Below are 20,288 nucleotides of genomic sequence, written 5' to 3' on the forward strand. Positions count from 1 at the left end.
TGACCCCGCCCCTCAGGCCCCAGGGGTCAGCCCTATCATTTGCACAATTTGGAATCCCCACCCTATAAGGATGCTACCATTGCATTATGGGTGCTATACCATGCTTAGTTGCAGAGAAGAAGTCATTTATATGGTAATAGCCAAATTGACCCCGCCCCTCAGGCCCCTGGGGGGTCAGCCCTATCATTTGCACAATTTTGAATCCCCACACCATAAGGATGCTACCATTGTATTATGGGTGCTATACTATACTTAGTTTCAGAGAAGAAGTTGTTTATATGGAAAAAGCCAAATTGGCCCCTTTTGACCCCGTCCCTCAAGACCCCGGGGGGGGGTCAGCCCCATCATTTGCACAATTTGGAATCCCCACCCTATAAGGATGCTACCATTGCATTATGGGTGCTACACCATGCCAGAGAAGAAGTCATTTATATGGAAATAGCCAAATTGGCCCCTTTTCACCCCGCCCCTCAGGCCCCGGGAGGTCGGCCCTACCATTTGTACAATTTTGAATCCCCACCCTATAAGGATGCTACCATTGCATTATGGGTGCTATCCCATGCTTGGTTTCAGAGAAGAAGTCGTTTATATGGAAATAGCCAAATTGACCCCTTTTGACCCTGCCCCTCAGGCCCCCCGGGGGTCAGCCCCATCATTTGTACAATTTTGAATCCCCACCCTATAATGATACTACCATTGCATTATGAGTGCTATCCCTTGCTTAGTTTCAGAGAAGAAGTCGTTTTTATGGAAATAGTCAAATTGACCCCATTTGACCCCGCCCCTCAGGCCCCTGGGGGGTCAGCCCCATCATTTGTACAATTATGAATCCCCACCCTATAAGGATGCTACCATTGCATTATGGGTGCTATCTCATGCTTGGTTTCAGAGAAGAAGTCGTTTATATGGAAATAGCCAAATTGACCCCTTTTGGCCCCGCCCCGCCCCTCAGGCCCCCGGGGGATCAGCCCCATCATTTGAACAATTTTCAGTTAGTAGCCCATAAGGATACTACCATTAAAATTTTGTTGAAATCCGACCAGCGGTTATGGAGAAGAAGTCGATTGTTGACGGATGACGGACGACGGACGACGGACACCGGACGACGGACGCCCGACGGACGCCAGACACTGCGGTATCCCATAAGCTCACCTCGGTCCTTCGGACCAGGTGAGCTAACAAGAGGCCCAGAGGCCTGTATCGCTCACCTGGTTTGTAATGCCAAGTAATGTTCTGAATACAGGTTCATTGCTTCTTTTCTGAAGGAATTTTAATATTAACCTCTAAATTCCCTATTGGGCCCCATCCCTCCTGCCCCCAGGGGGTCAGAGCCAAAATTTATACAAGTTCTGTTCCCCTTCCCCCAAGGATGTTTATGGCCAAATTTTGTCACAATCCAAGCAAATTCTAAGACAAGAAGCGATTTATAGGATTTACCTCTATTTCCCCTACTGGGCCCCACCCGTCCTGCCCCCGGGGGGGCCAGAGCCAAAATTTACACAAGATCTGTTCCCCTTCCAAAAAGGATGTTTGTGGCCAAATTTGGTTACATTCCATGCAGAACTCTAGGACAAGTAGCGATTTATAGGAATTACCTCTATTTCCCCTATTGGGCCCCACCCGTCCTGCCCCCGGGGGGCCAGAGCCAAAATTTACACAAGATCTGTTCCCCTTCCAAAAAGGATGTTTGTGGCCAAATAGATTGAACAGTGTTTTGATTGCGTTAATGGTGGTATGAACGCAATAGGATACAGACATATTCAATGTAGCGAGTTAGTGCTACATGTAGAATATGTCTGTATCCTATTGCGTTCATACCACCTTTAACGCAATCAAAACACTGTTCAATCTCTATAAGTCTACTTTTACGTCAAATTTGAAACAGTGATGGTTGCTAAGTTGGGTAACTACAGTGGTCAGGATGACCGAAGATATAGTTCCGATTATTGAATGTTATAGCTGCAGCTTGGTTTGAAATATAACAAGGGCCCAATGGGCCCGAATCGCTCACCTGCAATCTGGTAATCATACATGGTTCATACTTAACAAATAGAGTAAATAAGAATTTATATCATCCCTTAGCACATTAGAGGCCTCTTTGCCACTTGGTTATTCACTTAAATGAAGGTCAAGGTCATTCATTTGAACAAACTTGGTAGCCCTTCATCCCAGCATGTCACAGGCCCAATTTCAGGTCTCTAGGCCTCTTTGTTATAAAGAAGAAGTCTGTTAAAGATTTTCACCTATTTGACCCCTGTGACCTTGAATGAAGGTCAAGGTCATTCATTTGAACAAACTTTGTAGCCCTTCATCCCAGCATGCTATAACAAGGTTCATACAGAAATCAAGATATGAAATTCAAGGCTTTTGAAGGCCTTTTCAAGGCTTTTGATGATAAAATTCAAGGCATTTATAGCCATATTATAAGCATAAGAATTTCATATTGACAAGGAAATAAAAATGTTTCTTTCATTCTTCTCACATTAATCCTTTATATTGATGATATCTGATGAATTTTCAGACATTTTTAAGTGAACAAATTATTTGAGAAATTTCAATCTAACCATCACATCATTGTCAAATAAAAACTAGAAAGCTATACTCTTAGTCTTTCGTTATAACTTCAATTTGCTTGAACAAGATTGACATTACAGATGCTTCAATTCCTCTAACTTTCCCATACATCGCTATATCTAACTCATAACCATCCCTCCTCACCCTATCTTAACATCTGTAAGAAGGTCCCAATCTTTTGAAGATTGTACCGTCTCAAAATACCGATATTTAACTATGATTTTACCATCTCAAACTGCCGATCTTTAACTATAAATTGCCTTGAACAATATCTAAAGAAAACCATTAAACTAATCCAATTCACTGTCAGAATTTAATATGATATCAAAATGCAGTCATCATTATTGTCCTCACCTGCTGACGATAGCCAGGCTCCCCGCCATGTTTTTGTAGCCGGCTAGTGATGCTGACTGATCCAGCTCAGTTAACCCCTCATAAATAACAAACCCACAGAAGACCCTGATTCTTCTCATATTAAATAGTGATAAAACAAGATGTGTTCCGAGTATCATATTACCAATAACAGGTGGTACATTCTAGAGACTCCACAAACGTCATTTTAATTTCCTTGTCAATATGTCGTGATAAGCTTGGTACATGAAAGGGTTAAGATGTTTTGAACGATTTTTCTGCAATTAATCACCAAAATTAGAAGGTGTCTGTGATAGATTAAGTAAATTCAAGGCCTATAGTTATGTTTTCAAGGCTATACGACCATTTTTCAAGGCCTTTCAAGGCCATATATCAATTTCAAGGCCTTTCAAGGCAGACAACCAAAATTCCAGGCCTTTTCAAGCCTGTGCGAACCCTGTATAAGTCAAAGTTCCGGAGTCTAGGTCTCCAAGTTTTGGAGAAGAAGTTGTTTAAATGGAAAAGTTGACGCCGGACGGCCAGACGACAAACGGACGACGGACGCTGCACCATAGCATAAGCTCACTTGCACTTCGGGATGGTGAGCTAACAATGACACCTTTCAATTATTTTTAAAAGTATGTTTTTTTTTCAATTTGATAATATAACAATAATGTCCATTTCGAATAACAAGAGGCCCAAAGGGCCTTAACGGTCATCTGACTACCTTGGCAATAGTAAATTTAATTTCATATGTTGTCACTTTGTCAGGACCATGTCAGGATCATTTTCAATTTCTTTCAACAAATCTTCTTTCAAACAAGAGGCCAAAGGGCCTTAACATGTAGGAAGTTAATTAGATATAGTGTCATGGTAGCCATCTTTGATTTGGGATCAACCAGAGATGTAACAACACTTTGTCGGGACCATGTCAGGATCATTTCATGCAAGTTTCAGCCAAATCGCACTGGTAGAACTTGAGAAGAAGTTCAAAATGTGTTTTAAAGATGGCGGCTGTGGCGGCCATCTTGGTTTTCGGATTGACCCTAAAAATAACAACACTTTGTCGGGGCCATGTCAGGATCATTTCATGCAAGTTTCAGCCAAATCGCACTGGTAGAACTTGAGAAGTTCAAAATGTGTTTTCAAGATGACGGCTTTGGTGGCCATCTTGGATTACGGATCGACCCGAAAAATAACAACACTTTGTCGGGATCATATCAGGATCATTTCATGCAAGTTTAAGCCAAACCGCACCGGTAGAACTTTAGAAGAAGTTCAAAATGTGTTTTCAAGATGGCGGCCATCTTGAATTTCGGATCGACCCGAAAAATAACAACACTTTGTCGGGACCATGTCAGGATCATTTCATGCAAGTTTCAGCCAAATCGCACTGGTAGAACTTGAGAAGAAGTTCAAAATGTGTTTTAAAGATGGCGGCTGTGGCGGCCATCTTGGATTTCGGATCGACCCGAAAAATAACAACACTTTGTCGGGACAATGTCAGGATCATTTCATGCAAGTTTCAGCCCAATTGCACTGGTAGAACTCGAGAAGAAGTTCAAAATGTAATTTCAAGATGGCGGCTGTGGCGGCCATCTTGGATTTCGGATCGACCCGAAAAATAACAACACTTTGTCGGGACCATGTCAGGATCATTTCATGCAAGTTTCAGCCAAATCGCACCAGTAGAACTTGAGAAGAAGTTCAAAATGTGCTTTCAAGATGGCGGCTTTGGCGGCCATCTTGGATTTCGGATTGACCCAAAAAATAACAACACTTTGTCGGGACCATGTCAGGATCATTTCATGCAAGTTTCAGCCAAATCGCACTGGTAGAACTTGAGAAGAAGTTCAAAATGTGTTTTCAAGATGGCGGCTGTGGCGGCCATCTTGGATTTCGGATCGACCCGAAAAGTAACAACACTTTGTCCGGACCATGTCAGGATCATTTCATGCAAGTTTCAGCCTAATTGCACCGGTAGAACTTGAGAAGAAGTTCAAAATGTATTTTCAAGATGGCGGCTGTGGCGGCCATCTTGGATTTCGGATCAACCCGAAAAATAACAACACTTTGTCGGGACCATGTCAGGATCATTTCATGCAAGTTTCAGCCTAATCGCACCGGTAGAACTTGAGAAGAAGTTCAAAATGTGAAAAGTTAACGCACGGCGCACGGCGCACGACGACGGACGAAACATGACGACTATAGGTCATCCTGACCCTTCGGGTCAGATGACCTAAAAATTGAGATAACCGAGACGGAACGACTACCGGTACGGAATCGTTGTCAGGGTAGTGATGCGGTCCGAAGTGGAGCGAACCGCCATATTTGATTTTCAACCGAGGAAAGTTACTGTGATATAGCCTATTGATGGTATGAACGTTGAGCTACTAAATGTTTGTCATGTATGTATCGGTCTACGAATGCGATATAGACTAAATTCTTCATAGACATGACTTTTATTTCATTGTATTTCGGATGATAGACAAGAATTTGCGTGAGTGTAGGCCTATTTTGAATGCTACCGTTAACGGTGGTATGCCTAACGCTGCATGATGATACTGTTTCAGATAGGCTTCAAACTCAGTTCTTATTCGCCAAAAGATGTTTCTGGCTAAATTTGGTTACTATCCATGCAGAACTCTAGGACAAGTAGCAATTTATAGGATTTACCTCTATTTCCCCTATTGGCCCCGCCCCTCCTACCCCCAGGGGGTTAGAGCCAAAATTTATACAAGTTCTGTTTCCCTTCCCTTAAGGATGTTTCTGACCAAATTTGGTTACAATCCATGCAGAACTCTAGGACAAGTAGTGATTTATAGTATTTACCTCTATTTCCCTTATTGGGCCCCGCCCCTCCTGCCCCCGGGGGTCAGAGCCAAAATTTATACAAGTTCTGTTCCTTTTCCCCAAAGGATGTTACTGGTCAAATTTGGTTACAATCCATGCAGAACTCTGGGAAAAGTAGCAATTTATAGTATTTACTTCTATTTCCCTTATTGGGCCCTGCCCCTCCTGCCCCCGGGGGTCAGAGCCAAAATTTATACAAGTTCTGTTCCTTTTCCCCAAAGGATGTTACTGGTCAAATTTGGTTACAATCCATGCAGAACTCTAGGAAAAGTAGCAATTTATAGGATTTACTTCTATTTTCCTTATTGGGCCCTGTCCCTCCTTCCCCCGGGGGTCAGAGCCAAAATTTATACAAGTTCTGTTCCCCTTCCCAAAGGATGTTTGTGGCCAATTTTGGTTACAATCCATGCAGAACTCTAGGACAAGTAGCGATTTAAAGGATTGACCTCTATTTCCCCTATTGGCCCCGCCCCTCCTGCCCCCAGGGGGTCAGAGCCAAAATTTATACAAGTTCTGTTTCCCTTCCCTTAAGGATGTTTCTGGCCAACTTTGGTTACAATCCATGCAAAAATCTAGGACAAGTAGTGATTTATAGTATTTACCTCTATTTCCCTTATTGGGCCCCGCCCCTCCTGCCCCCGGGGGTCAGAGCCAAAATTTATACAAGTTCTGTTCCCTTTCCCCCAAGGATGTTTGTGGCCAATTTTGGTTACAATCCATGCAGAACTCTAGGACAAGTAGTGATTTAAAGGATTTACCTCTATTTCCCCTACAATACAAGTTCTGTTCCCCTTCCCCCAAGGATGTTTGTGGCCAAATTTGGTTACAATCCATGCAGAACTCTAGGACAAGTAGCGATTTATAGGATTTACCTCTATTTCCCCTATTGGGCCCCGCCCCTCCTGCCCCTGGTGGTCAGAGCCAAAATTTATACAAGTTCTGTTCCCCTTCCCCCAAGGATGTTTGTGGCCAAATTTGGTTACAATCCATGCAGAACTCTATGACTAGTAGCGATTTAAAGGAAATGTTGACGGACAGACGGACGACGGACGAAGACGGACGCCGCGCCATGACATAAGCTCACCGGCCCTTCGGGCCAGGTGAGCTAAAAGCTGTTGAAAACGCAAGATGGCACAAAACATAAGTATCGTATCGAAAATAATCGAATCGAGAGGCATGTATCGTGATAGGTATCTTATCAGAGTACTGGTGTATTGTTGCAGCCCTAGTCGCCCTTGCGTTGCAGGCGACACAAATGTCGCCCTTGCGTTGCAGCCGACACAAAAACCATTGATTTCAATTTTCTAAAATTTCATTAGGGTATGAAATAAATTTTGTTGCAAACAGCAGTACAATATAACGTTGTCAACTTTTATATTTAATTTCTTATATAATGTAGCTCTTAGATCAAAGGCTTGTGGTAGTAAGGCAGGACATAGTAACCATTCAGACATAAAACATCCTCAACTGGTACAAAGTAATTATAAATACCTGAACTTGTGATGGATTCTTGTGGCTTGCTTCTTGTGTTTTCTAACTGTTAATAGAAGGAGAGGTACAATATGATGCAATGATTCCATATTGTGTATAGGTAACCATGCTACCTAAATGTTTACCTGTTCATCTTTTGTATCAACAAATATTATTGGGCACACACAGTAATAAACCAAATTAGAAAATAGTCACAAAATCAAAACAGGATCCTTATCAAAACAGGCTTTAATTCATGGATTTCAAAAATGCAGAAGAGCTTGAAATAGCAACGGAACAATACCATGCAGTCGAGCAAATGTTTTGTATATACGTGTAATATTACTAGTCTAGGAAACTTACATCTTTCCTCTGTTCATCTGTCAACCATTGTTCCATTTCATCATAATCATTTTCTCGATCTTGTAGCTACAAAAACAACCAGTCAAGTTGAAATTCTGTTTTCTGCCATCTTCTATACTAATCACGGTCGATTTAGACTCATTACTGTATTTGATTTCTAACAGACTTATTTAACAGCCACGATAGAGTATTGTCGAGTCTGTAAGATGTTGGTACTCTATACATGTATATATATTGACATACAGTCATGGGACCTTAGTATTCGTCACTGTTGTTTTTTCCATATATATTCTATGTATTTTTACCTTTTTTCTTTGAATTTTCCTAATCTCATCTATTGATGGATTTCAACCAAATTTGGCTTTCTTATAGAAAATTGTCTACATTTTCAGCTCATAATATTTGCATAATTATCCGTTTCCTACTTTTTTAGAAAACTGCCTTTTATTATAAAGCAAAACTTTTTCGTTGCCATTTTATTAAGAACAAAAAAGGAAATGACCTCATAACAAAGGGCCTTAACGGTCATCTGACTACCTTGGCCATAATCATATAGGAAATTAATTAGATATCATGTCATGGTAGCCATCTTCGTTTTGGGATCAACCAGAGATGTAACAACACTTTGTTGGGACCATGTCAGGATCATTTCATCTGACTACATTGGCATTAGTAAAATTAATTATATATGGTGTCACTTTGTCAGGACCATGTCAGGATCATTTTCAATTTCTTTCAACAAATTTTATTTCAAACAAGAGGCCCAAGGGCCTTAACATATAGGAAATTAATTAGATATAGTGTCATTGTAGCCATCTTCGATTTTGGATCGACCCAAAAAATAACAACACTTTGTCGGGACCATGTCGGGATCATTTCATGCAAGTTTCAGCCAAATCGCACCAGTAGAACTTGAGAAGAAGTTCAAAATGTGTTTTCAAGATGGCGGCTGTGGCGGCCATCTTGGATTTCGGATCGACCCGAAAATAACAACACTTTGTCGGGACCATGTCAGGAGCATTTCATGCAAGTGTCAGCCAAATCGTACTGGTAGAACTTGAGAAGAAGTTCAAAATGTGTTTTCAAGATGGCGGCTGGGGCGGCCATCTTGGATTTCGGAACGACCCGAAAAATAACAACACTTTGTCGGGACCATGTCAGGATCATTTCATGCAAGTTTCAGCGAAATCGCACCGGTTGAACTTGAGAAGAAGTTCAAAATGTGTTTTCAAGATGGCGGCTGTGGCGACCATCTTGGATTTTGGATCAACCCGAAAAATAACAACACTTTGTCGGGACCATGTCAGGATCATTTCATGCAAGTTTCAGCCAAATCGCACTGGTAGAACTTGAGAAGAAGTTCAAAATGTGTTTTCAAGATGGCGGCTGTGGCGGCCATCTTGGATTTCGGATCAACCCGAAAAATAACAACACTTAGTCGGGACCATGTCAGGATCATTTCATGCAAGTTTCAGCGAAATCGCACCGGTTGAACTTGAGAAAAAGTTCAAAATGTAATTTCAAGATGGCGGCTGTGGCGGCCATCTTGGATTTCAGATCAACCCGAAAAATAACAACACTTTGTCGGGACCATGTCAGGATCATTTCATGCAAGTTTCAGCCAAATCGCACCGGTAGAACTTGAGAAGAAGTTCATGACTATAGGTCATCCTGACCCTTCGGGTCAGATGAGCTAAAAATACATACTAGAATATATAGCAAACAAGAGGCCCAGAGGGCCTGTATCGCTCACCTGGTTTGTAATGCCAAGTAATGATCTGAATACAGGTTCATCGTTTCTTTTCTGAAGGAATTTTAATATTAACCTCTAAATCCCCTATTGGGCCCCACCCCTCCCGCCCCCAGGGGGTCAGAGCCAAAATTTATACAAGTTCTGTTCCCCTTCCCCCAAGGATGTTTATGGCCAAATTTTGTCACAATCCAAACAAAACTCTAGGACAAGAAGTGATTTTTAGGATTTACCTCTATTTCCCCTATTGGGCCCCACCCGTCCTGCCCTCAGGGGGCCAGAATCAAAATTTATACAAGTTCTGTTCCCCTTCCCCCAAGGATGTTTGTGGCCAAATTTGGTTACAATTCATGTAGAGCTCTAGGACAAGTAGAGATTTAAAGGATTTACCTCTATTTCCCCTATTGGGCCCCGCCCCTCCTGCCCCCAGGGGGTCAGAGCCAAAGTTTATACAAGTTCTGTTCCCCTTCCCCCAAGGATGTTTGTGGCCAAATTTGGTTACATTCCATTCAGAACTCTATGACTAGTAGCGATTTAAAGGATTTACCTCTATTTCCCCTATTGGGCCCCGCCCCTCCTGCCCCTGGGGGACCAGAGCCAAAATTTATACAAGTTCTGTTCCCCCTCCCTCAAGGATGTTTGTGGTCAAATTTGGTTACATTCCATTCAGAACTCTATGACTAGTAGCGATTTAAAGGATTTACCTCTATTTCCCCTATTGGGCCCCGCCCCTCCTGCCCCCGGGGGATCAGAGCCAAAATTTATACAAGTTCTGTTCCCCTTCCCCCAAGGATGTTTGTGGACGAATTTGGTTACAATTCATGTAGAACTCTATGACTAGTAGCGATTTAAAGGATTTACCTCTATTTCCCCTATTGGGCCCCGCCCCTCCTGCCCCTGGGGGTCCAGAGCCAAAATTTATACAAGTTCTGTTCCCCTTCCCCCAAGGATGTTTGTGGCCAAATTTGGTTACATTCCATTCAGAACTCTATGACAAGTAGCGATTTAAAGGATTTACCTCTATTTCCCCTATTGGGCCCCGCCCCTCCTGCCCCCAGGGGACCAGAGTCAAAATTTATACAAGTTCTGTTCCCCTTCCCCAAAGGATGTTTGTGGCTAAATTTGGTTACATTCCATTCAGAGCTCTATGACAAGTAGTGATTTAAAGGATTTACCTCTATTACCCCTATTGGGCCCCGCCTCTCCTGCCCCCGGGGGTTCAGAGCCAAAATTTATACAAGTTCTGTTCCCCTTCCCCCAAGGATGTTTGTGGCCAAATTTGGTTACATTCCATTCAGAACTCTATGACAAGTAGCGATTTAAAGGATTTACCTCTATTTCCCCTATTGGGCCCCGCCCCTCCTGCCCCTGGGGGATCAGAGCCAAAATTTATACAAGTTCTGTTCCCCTTCCCCCAAGGATGTTTGTGGCCAAATTTGGTTACAATCCATGCAGATCTCTAGGACAAGTAGCGATTTATAGGATTTACCTCTATTTCCCCTATTGGGCCCCGCCCCTCCTGCCCCTGGGGGGTCAGAGCCAAAATTTATACAAGTTCTGTTTCCCCTCCCCCAAGGATGTCTGTGGCCAAATTTGGTTACAATCCATGCAGAACTCTATGACTAGTAGCGATTTAAAGGAAATGTTGACGGACGGACGGACGGACGGACGGACGGACGACGGACGCCGCGCCATGACATAAGCTCACCGGCCCTTCGGGCCAGGTGAGCTAAAAAACAAGAGTGACGAATACTGATGTCCCACGACTATAGGCCAGTGTCACTCATTCATCTTTACAATATGATTTTAATAATACTTATGTTTTATTTTATTTAAATGCTACATTTTGCAAGATTCTTAGAAGAAATCATTTTTACACCAAATACAAGTTCTGTTCCCCTTCCCCCAAGGATGTTTATGGCCAAATTTTGTCACAATCCAAACAAAACTCTAGGACAAGAAGTGATTTTTAGGATTTACCTCTATTTCCCCTATTGGGCCCCACCCGTCCTGCCCTCAGGGGGCCAGAATCAAAATTTATACAAGTTCTGTTCCCCTTCCCCCAAGGATGTTTGTGGCCAAATTTGGTTACAATTCATGTAGAGCTCTAGGACAAGTAGAGATTTAAAGGATTTACCTCTATTTCCCCTATTGGGCCCCGCCCCTCCTGCCCCCAGGGGGTCAGAGCCAAAGTTTATACAAGTTCTGTTCCCCTTCCCCCAAGGATGTTTGTGGCCAAATTTGGTTACATTCCATTCAGAACTCTATGACTAGTAGCGATTTAAAGGATTTACCTCTATTTCCCCTATTGGGCCCCGCCCCTCCTGCCCCTGGGGGACCAGAGCCAAAATTTATACAAGTTCTGTTCCCCCTCCCTCAAGGATGTTTGTGGTCAAATTTGGTTACATTCCATTCAGAACTCTATGACTAGTAGCGATTTAAAGGATTTACCTCTATTTCCCCTATTGGGCCCCGCCCCTCCTGCCCCCGGGGGATCAGAGCCAAAATTTATACAAGTTCTGTTCCCCTTCCCCCAAGGATGTTTGTGGACGAATTTGGTTACAATTCATGTAGAACTCTATGACTAGTAGCGATTTAAAGGATTTACCTCTATTTCCCCTATTGGGCCCCGCCCCTCCTGCCCCTGGGGGTCCAGAGCCAAAATTTATACAAGTTCTGTTCCCCTTCCCTCAAGGATGTTTGTGGCCAAATTTGGTTACATTCCATTCAGAACTCTATGACAAGTAGCGATTTAATGATTTACCTCTATTTCCCCTATTGGGCCCCGCCCCTCCTGCCCCCAGGGGACCAGAGTCAAAATTTATACAAGTTCTGTTCCCCTTCCCCAAAGGATGTTTGTGGCTAAATTTGGTTACATTCCATTCAGAGCTCTATGACAAGTAGTGATTTAAAGGATTTACCTCTATTACCCCTATTGGGCCCCGCCTCTCCTGCCCCCGGGGGTTCAGAGCCAAAATTTATACAAGTTCTGTTCCCCTTCCCCCAAGGATGTTTGTGGCCAAATTTGGTTACAATCCATTCAGAACTCTATGACTAGTAGCGATTTAAAGGATTTACCTCTATTTCCCCTATTGGGCCCCGCCCCTCCTGCCCCTGGGGGATCAGAGCCAAAATTTATACAAGTTCTGTTCCCCTTCCCCCAAGGATGTTTGTGGCCAAATTTGGTTACAATCCATGCAGATCTCTAGGACAAGTAGCGATTTATAGGATTTACCTCTATTTCCCCTATTGGGCCCCGCCCCTCCTGCCCCGGGGGGGTCAGAGCCAAAATTTATACAAGTTCTGTTTCCCCTCCCCCAAGGATGTCTGTGGCCAAATTTGGTTACAATCCATGCAGAACTCTATGACTAGTAGCGATTTAAAGGAAATGTTGACGGACGGACGGACGGACGGACGACGGACGCCGCGCCATGACATAAGCTCACCGGCCCTTCGGGCCAGGTGAGCTAAAAAACAAGAGTGACGAATACTGATGTCCCACGACTATAGGCCAGTGTCACTCATTCATCTTTACAATATGATTTTAATAATACTTATGTTTTATTTTATTTAAATGCTACATTTTGCAAGATTCTTAGAAGAAATCATTTTTACACCAAATACAAGTTCTGTTCCCCTTCCCCCAAGGATGTTTATGGCCAAATTTTGTCACAATCCAAACAAAACTCTAGGACAAGAAGTGATTTTTAGGATTTACCTCTATTTCCCCTATTGGGCCCCACCCGTCCTGCCCTCAGGGGGCCAGAATCAAAATTTATACAAGTTCTGTTCCCCTTCCCCCAAGGATGTTTGTGGCCAAATTTGGTTACAATTCATGTAGAGCTCTAGGACAAGTAGAGATTTAAAGGATTTACCTCTATTTCCCCTATTGGGCCCCGCCCCTCCTGCCCCCAGGGGGTCAGAGCCAAAGTTTATACAAGTTCTGTTCCCCTTCCCCCAAGGATGTTTGTGGCCAAATTTGGTTACATTCCATTCAGAACTCTATGACTAGTAGCGATTTAAAGGATTTACCTCTATTTCCCCTATTGGGCCCCGCCCCTCCTGCCCCTGGGGGACCAGAGCCAAAATTTATACAAGTTCTGTTTCCCCTCCCTCAAGGATGTTTGTGGCCAAATTTGGTTACATTCCATTCAGAACTCTATGACTAGTAGCGATTTAAAGGATTTACCTCTATTTCCCCTATTGGGCCCCGCCCCTCCTGCCCCCGGGGGGATCAGAGCCAAAATTTATACAAGTTCTGTTCCCCTTCCCCCAAGGATGTTTGTGGACGAATTTGGTTACAATTCATGTAGAACTCTATGACTAGTAGCGATTTAAAGGATTTACCTCTATTTCCCCTATTGGGCCCCGCCCCTCCTGCCCCTGGGGGTCCAGAGCCAAAATTTATACAAGTTCTGTTCCCCTTCCCTCAAGGATGTTTGTGGCCAAATTTGGTTACATTCCATTCAGAACTCTATGACAAGTAGCGATTTAATGATTTACCTCTATTTCCCCTATTGGGCCCCGCCCCTCCTGCCCCCAGGGGACCAGAGTCAAAATTTATACAAGTTCTGTTCCCCTTCCCCAAAGGATGTTTGTGGCTAAATTTGGTTACATTCCATTCAGAGCTCTATGACAAGTAGTGATTTAAAGGATTTACCTCTATTACCCCTATTGGGCCCCGCCTCTCCTGCCCCCGGGGGTTCAGAGCCAAAATTTATACAAGTTCTGTTCCCCTTCCTCCAAGGATGTTTGTGGCCAAATTTGGTTACATTCCATTCAGCCCCGCCCCTCCTGCCCCTGGGGGACCAGAGCCAAAATTTATACAAGTTCTGTTCCCCTTCCCCCAAGGATGTTTGTGGCCAAATTTGGTTACAATCCATGCAGATCTCTAGGACAAGTAGCGATTTATAGGATTTACCTCTATTTCCCCTATTGGGCCCCGCCCCTCCTGCCCCGGGGGGGTCAGAGCCAAAATTTATACAAGTTCTGTTCCCCTTCCCCCAAGGATGTCTGTGGCCAAATTTGGTTACAATCCATGCAGAACTCTATGACTAGTAGCGATTTAAAGGAAATGTTGACGGACGGACGGACGGACGGACGACGGACGCCGCGCCATGACATAAGCTCACCGGCCCTTCGGGCCAGGTGAGCTAAAAAACAAGAGTGACGAATACTGATGTCCCACGACTATAGGCCAGTGTCACTCATTCATCTTTACAATATGATTTTAATAATACTTATGTTTTATTTTATTTAAATGCTACATTTTGCAAGATTCTTAGAAGAAATCATTTTTACACCAAATACACATTTATATGAGTTATAATGTTGTAACTAAATACTAGCATTATGGGAATAAGAGTATTATGATATCTAGCATTTTCAGAGTGAGTATTTTTAAGCATGGAGATTTTCACTTTGTCAGCCTCCAAACCTTGGTTTTGTTCTAACCCACGACCCCTTTCATATTTACATATAGGCCATTTGTGATTATTTTATATATCTTATTTCATTTCAATGTACAACAAATACAATATAAAGTTTATAAATTACTGGTGCAATGATTGGACTGTTGAGTGACAAAGCAAGGAAAGTTGGTCTGTGTGTGGAGGGATAGATAAAAAGTGCAGATTTATCTTCCTTGGCTCCATTATAACTTAAACCTATAGTTATCAACTAACTATTGAGGAAACAGGTACAGTCATTGAATTTCTTCAAAATTATTGAATGATTTAACTTTTTCATAAATTTTTTTAAATTAATTTAACACTTAACAACTAAGTCCAAAAGTAAATGGAGTACTGTGAAGTTTAGAGCCAAAATAAATAATTAAAAAAAATAATTTAATTATACATGTAATTGAGATCTTGAATAATTAAAGATTTGGAGCATAGATTCAAAGAATGAAAAATAACTACTGGGGGTAAAGATTTTTCAACACATATAAATAACATCCCAGTCACTTGAAGATGCTCCAACGCCAACAGAGCATAAACGATACCCAATAGCTGATGTTTAATTGTGTATATTTGTCTAATTAACACAAAAATACATATAAAATAATTTATTTTGCTTTTCGTACATAGGGCATAGTGCCATGGATTTTTTGGGGGGATGCAATTAATTATTTTTTAATATTATCATCTTGGAGTAAAATTAGAAGCTCAAACTTTAATGGTGTACAGAAAGTAACTTTGTAACTGAAGAAAAAAATAGTAATTTCTCTGTTTGTGTTTTTGATAGAGAAAAAATACCATTCGTCAGCGGTGGAGCATCTTTCAGCATTAGATTTATTCTCATTGTTATCGATACTGATCAATAGGTGTGAGAGGAAAACTGGTAGGTTTGACGGACAAGTTAATAACCAACCTGTGACGATGCACCGTTAGACTTTGGACAGAAAATAAACAAAAAGTGAAAAAATCAGAAGTATTACAAAGCATACATAAAACATCCAAAGCACACATGTAAATAAACAAAAACTACACAAAGCATGCCTTGGTGATGGGTGGACTCAGAAGTCAGCTGAAAATGAATCGCTTCTCCACAAGTCAACAACATCTACAAGGGACAAATCCTTCTAAGAGTAAATTAAAATTTGCACATATATCAGAAACAAACCAGTTGTAATGAAAGTGGGAATAGTTGGTTTTACTGTGATATGCCAGAAAAGTCCACTGTAGTGAAATGTGTGTGAAACGTTCAAACTCGCTCGCTGTCCACCATTACACAAGTGGTCAGATGTCTAGCATGTCTAAAACTACTTAAATCACTTTTATAGTAGTGTGTTTGCTATGCCACTTGAAGATTAGCAGTTAGTTTCATAAGCAATTCGCGCCATCTTGCAGAATAGTCATGTAGTGAGAACGCTTGAATCAGACGAATGATCTGTGTGTTATAAGCATTGTCTGTTGAAGTAATATTAAAACAAATTACGGAAACAGACTTGAAACTGTCCAGATTTGGACACCATTTTTTCTGATAAATCATGGTCACACAGCGCTTGCATCCGTTGAGATTTAAGTGTAGAACAAGCATTCGTGGTAATACTATTCTGAATGTGGATTTTCTAGAAGCTGATCAGGCATTTTTATTGAAATATTAATCTGGTTCCATTTACAGGTGGAACAAATGTATCTGTAGTAGTGCAATGTATACCATGTTAGAACCATTTACAGGTGGAACAAATGTATCTGTAGTAGTTTACCATGTTAGAACCATTTACAGGTGGAACAAATGTATCTGTAGTAGTATACCATGTTAGAACCATTTACAGGTGGAACAAATGTATCTGTAGTAGTATACCATGTTAGAACCATTTACAGGTGGAACAGATGTATCTGTAGTAGTATACCATGTTAGAACCATTTACAGGTGGAACAAATGTATCTGTAGTAGTATACCATGTTAGAACCATTTTTAATATTTCTTATTTAGAAGACCATCGTGTACTGTAACAATAAATATCAGACGTGTATGCTAATTGACGGAACACAGTACTAAAACGCGGAATGCGGAATGACAGTACATACTATAAGCGGAATGAAAACGGAACATAGAAAAATACAGAAATAGAAGATTTTCTTTAAAATGTTTTTTTTTTCTGAGCTTAGCATTCTCTGCATAAAACCCTTTTTGTTTTGTTGGTGACGAAAGTATGATAAAATTGTTCGTTTGTACTAGTCTCAAATCATAAAATGGCTTCCAACAGAACAATTAAAATTGCTAAGCAAAATCATATCATATCATTATTTAATTTCTATATTCTTTCCAATCAAAGAGTTAAGTAGCCCACTTACAATTTATATAGCTTTTTGGGAAGCTAATACTTTTTATAAATTGATTTCATAATTCATAGAAAAATGTAAAAAATTATATTGATGTTAATCTAATTATGACACTATATAATAGAAATATTTTGTAATTAAACATACTTTCCTAATTATCTATATATAATCAATGCAAACATCAAGCTGTTAGCCTGGTAGGTGTGTTATGATAAAGTAAACATTAATGGTTTCTTGTATATATAACATTCTAATGTCTATGTATACATGTTTTTTTTATTATTTCTTTGATATCAATAACTCAAAAATTAAAAGAATTCAAATGATCACATCATAATCATGCTTTTTATTATGTTAGACACTCTTCTCTGATAATACCCAAATGTATCAAATAGCAAATAAATATCTAAAAAAAATAGAAATAAGAAAAATACATTATTTTATAAAGAAGGGGCTTTTGTCCGGAGGGGCTTTTATCCTAAGGGGCTTTAGTCCGGAGGGGCTTTTGTCCTAGGGGCTTATGTCCAGGGGGGCTTTTGTCCAGGGGGGCTTTTGTCCTACACTCGTTTCTAACATGGTATACTACTACAGATACTCGTTACTGTATTATGTGCATGCTCCTGTCTAAAAAACAATTTCATCAACTCGCCTGTGGTTATGTATTGCATTTGTTTAACTTAATTATGTGACATTGGTATGAGTACAGTGGAACTTGGTTGATACGAACTGAAATAATTTGACAACTCGGCTTAGTACGAAGTACTTTGCTGGTCCCGGCCAAATTCCCTCTTTATCTTTGTTTAAAAAACTTGAATTAGGAAAACTCTAGAAATTGGATAATACAAAGTAAATTTTTGGTCCAAATGACAAAAATTATACATGAAATGTTCGTATAACTTAATTTGCAGTGATATTTTTTGGACAACGAGATTTCCAAAAATGCCAATTTCTTTTTCATAAATCTGCGGTAGAACAGCATTTCAAAACTCGAAACAACTTTCAAAACAACTACAAAAAACGTGGGAAAAAGTGTTAATGTTTAGCAAGTTATTTTTGAATCCACAATCATCAGCGATCATCCATTGTAAAGCTGCCGTACATTACTTATATAAACATTATCTTGACTGACATGTGACATGATACAAAACAGTTGCTCTCAGCCTGTCACTTGCATTGTGTGATCACTTGAGTAGAACTAATCTCTAGCTATCTGGCACTGTGTTACAATCACAACTTGGAGCGTACATGATCACTGTTTTTATAGAGCGATTTCAATTATTTAGGTGTGAACAATATTTGTGCTTTGAACTTTTTACTCAGCAAAATAGACTTTTCACAGTTCATCAGTCACCAGTGATAAAACACCATCGTTTGAGTTAACATGTGCAGAGTAACTTTCTGCATATCTTCCTATCAAGCTATGAACACATGTGTCTTGGTTACATAAGTTATGTTTACTATTCATATGTGCGTGAAAAAACTGTTATGACTGCAGTTGATGAATCAATATTTTGGATATATTTTGGTTTTATTGTTATAATTTTTGATTTTGACATTTTCCTTGCTCACATCATTTTACGACACAAAGTAAAGAGATTGTCAGTAGACTTGAGAACTCGCTTAATCCCAACACTCCGATAACTTGAAGTTTTATCTCGGTCCCTTCGAGTTCTTATTAACTGAGTTCCACTGTACGGTATACATATTGTACCTGCTGAATGGTATTCCTATACGATTTGGAATTTCAACAGTTTCAATTAAAACACTTCACAATGTTGTGGATTTTTCAATATTCTATGTTTAAAACATGGCTGTGATGTCATCTATTGTTGTAGCTTGAGTTATACAGAATAAGCCTCACTTTTAAGGTTTGTATACCTTGTATTGACTTTATAATAGACAAATGAAGAAACGCTATAGATTACACATTAAAAGCTGACCAGCCTAATATATGACGATTAGTTAAAAGTGAAAACCGTAAACATACACTTTTGTACACTCAATGTTTTACAAAATATTAAATCTTACATCTTGTGACAAATTATCAGCAATGAAATGCATGTGCAACATCATTATAATAATTTTGATTAACAGATATACAGATGTCCACAGAAATGTGCTTGATTACAGATACACCTCCCAAACAAACACCAGTGGTTAATACATAAGTGATCTACCGATTAGTGATCTACAGATGTTTATATAAACAATACCTTCAACACCTCCTCCGCATCATCTAGCTGTAATGTGTAACACAGGCTTGTACAACTACACACACAATATTGGGTAATAATCTCTTACGAAATTAATTCACATTCAAAAGTGAACTCTTGGTACGAGATTCTGGTCACAACTTTAAACTGATATTAAATGTAGAGTGACAATAACCATGTGTTGTTTGAATGGGACGATAAGGTACCTCAAATTACACTTTAATGGGAAGATAAGGTAACTCAAATTACACTTTCATGGGAAGATAAGGTAACTCAAATTACACTTCAATGGGAAGATAAGATAACTCAAATAACACTTCAATAGGAAGATAAGGTAACTCAAATTACACTTCAATAGGAAGATAAGGTAACTCAAATTACACTTCAATAGGAAGATAAGGTAACTCAAATTACACTTTCATGGGAAGATAAGGTAACTCAAATTACACTTCAATGGGAAGATAAGATAACTCAAATAACACTTCAATAGGAAGATAAGGTAACTCAAATTACACTTCAATTAGATAGTCATCAAAACCATTGAAGATTTTGATGGAAATTACATGAAAATCGTAACATAAGAAATATGTTGGTTTTGAGCACATTATGACTTTTGATATCAAATGAAAACAGTCGGATGTTAAATAGTTTGGAATCATGATGAAACCCCCCACCCCTCCCCACGCCAACCTCTCCTTACACTTGATGACTACTTACCCCCGGTGTTACTTTGGCATTGACTGCTTGGCTAAGACCGCCTCTATACTGATCGTCTGGCTGATTGGAGTAGGCGCTATAACATATATCAGACAGTCACAAACCAATGACATTTCTTAATTTTTTAATAGCTTAGTCACATGATTCATGAAATTTTCATTTCTCCGTCGCTGCAAAATCTTCTCTAAAATGGACAAGTATGTAAAG

General features: G+C 40.4%; 1 protein-coding gene across 5 annotated transcripts in view; it reads right to left on the reverse strand.

Annotated features, from left to right (window-relative positions):
* The window catches only part of LOC138324137 (TOM1-like protein 2), a 134,513-nt gene that overhangs the window by 9,343 nt on the left and 104,882 nt on the right, over positions 1–20,288 (reverse strand). For 2 of the 5 annotated variants that reach the window (XM_069269221.1, XM_069269218.1), the window contains 4 exons: positions 20,082–20,157; positions 19,365–19,391; positions 7,612–7,677; positions 7,270–7,315 (listed from right to left, as the gene is read on the reverse strand). In XM_069269221.1, the coding sequence (XP_069125322.1) occupies positions 7,270–7,315; positions 7,612–7,677; positions 19,365–19,391; positions 20,082–20,157 (215 nt within the window). Of the gene's footprint in view, positions 1–7,269; positions 7,316–7,611; positions 7,678–15,733; positions 15,755–19,364; positions 19,392–20,081; positions 20,158–20,288 lie in introns of all 5 variants that reach the window. The other 3 variants (XM_069269219.1, XM_069269220.1, XM_069269222.1) reach the window with 3 other exon arrangements.

The sequence above is a fragment of the Argopecten irradians genome, chromosome 5 (assembly GCF_041381155.1).
Source record: "Argopecten irradians isolate NY chromosome 5, Ai_NY, whole genome shotgun sequence".
Classification (NCBI taxonomy): domain Eukaryota; kingdom Metazoa; phylum Mollusca; class Bivalvia; order Pectinida; family Pectinidae; genus Argopecten; species Argopecten irradians.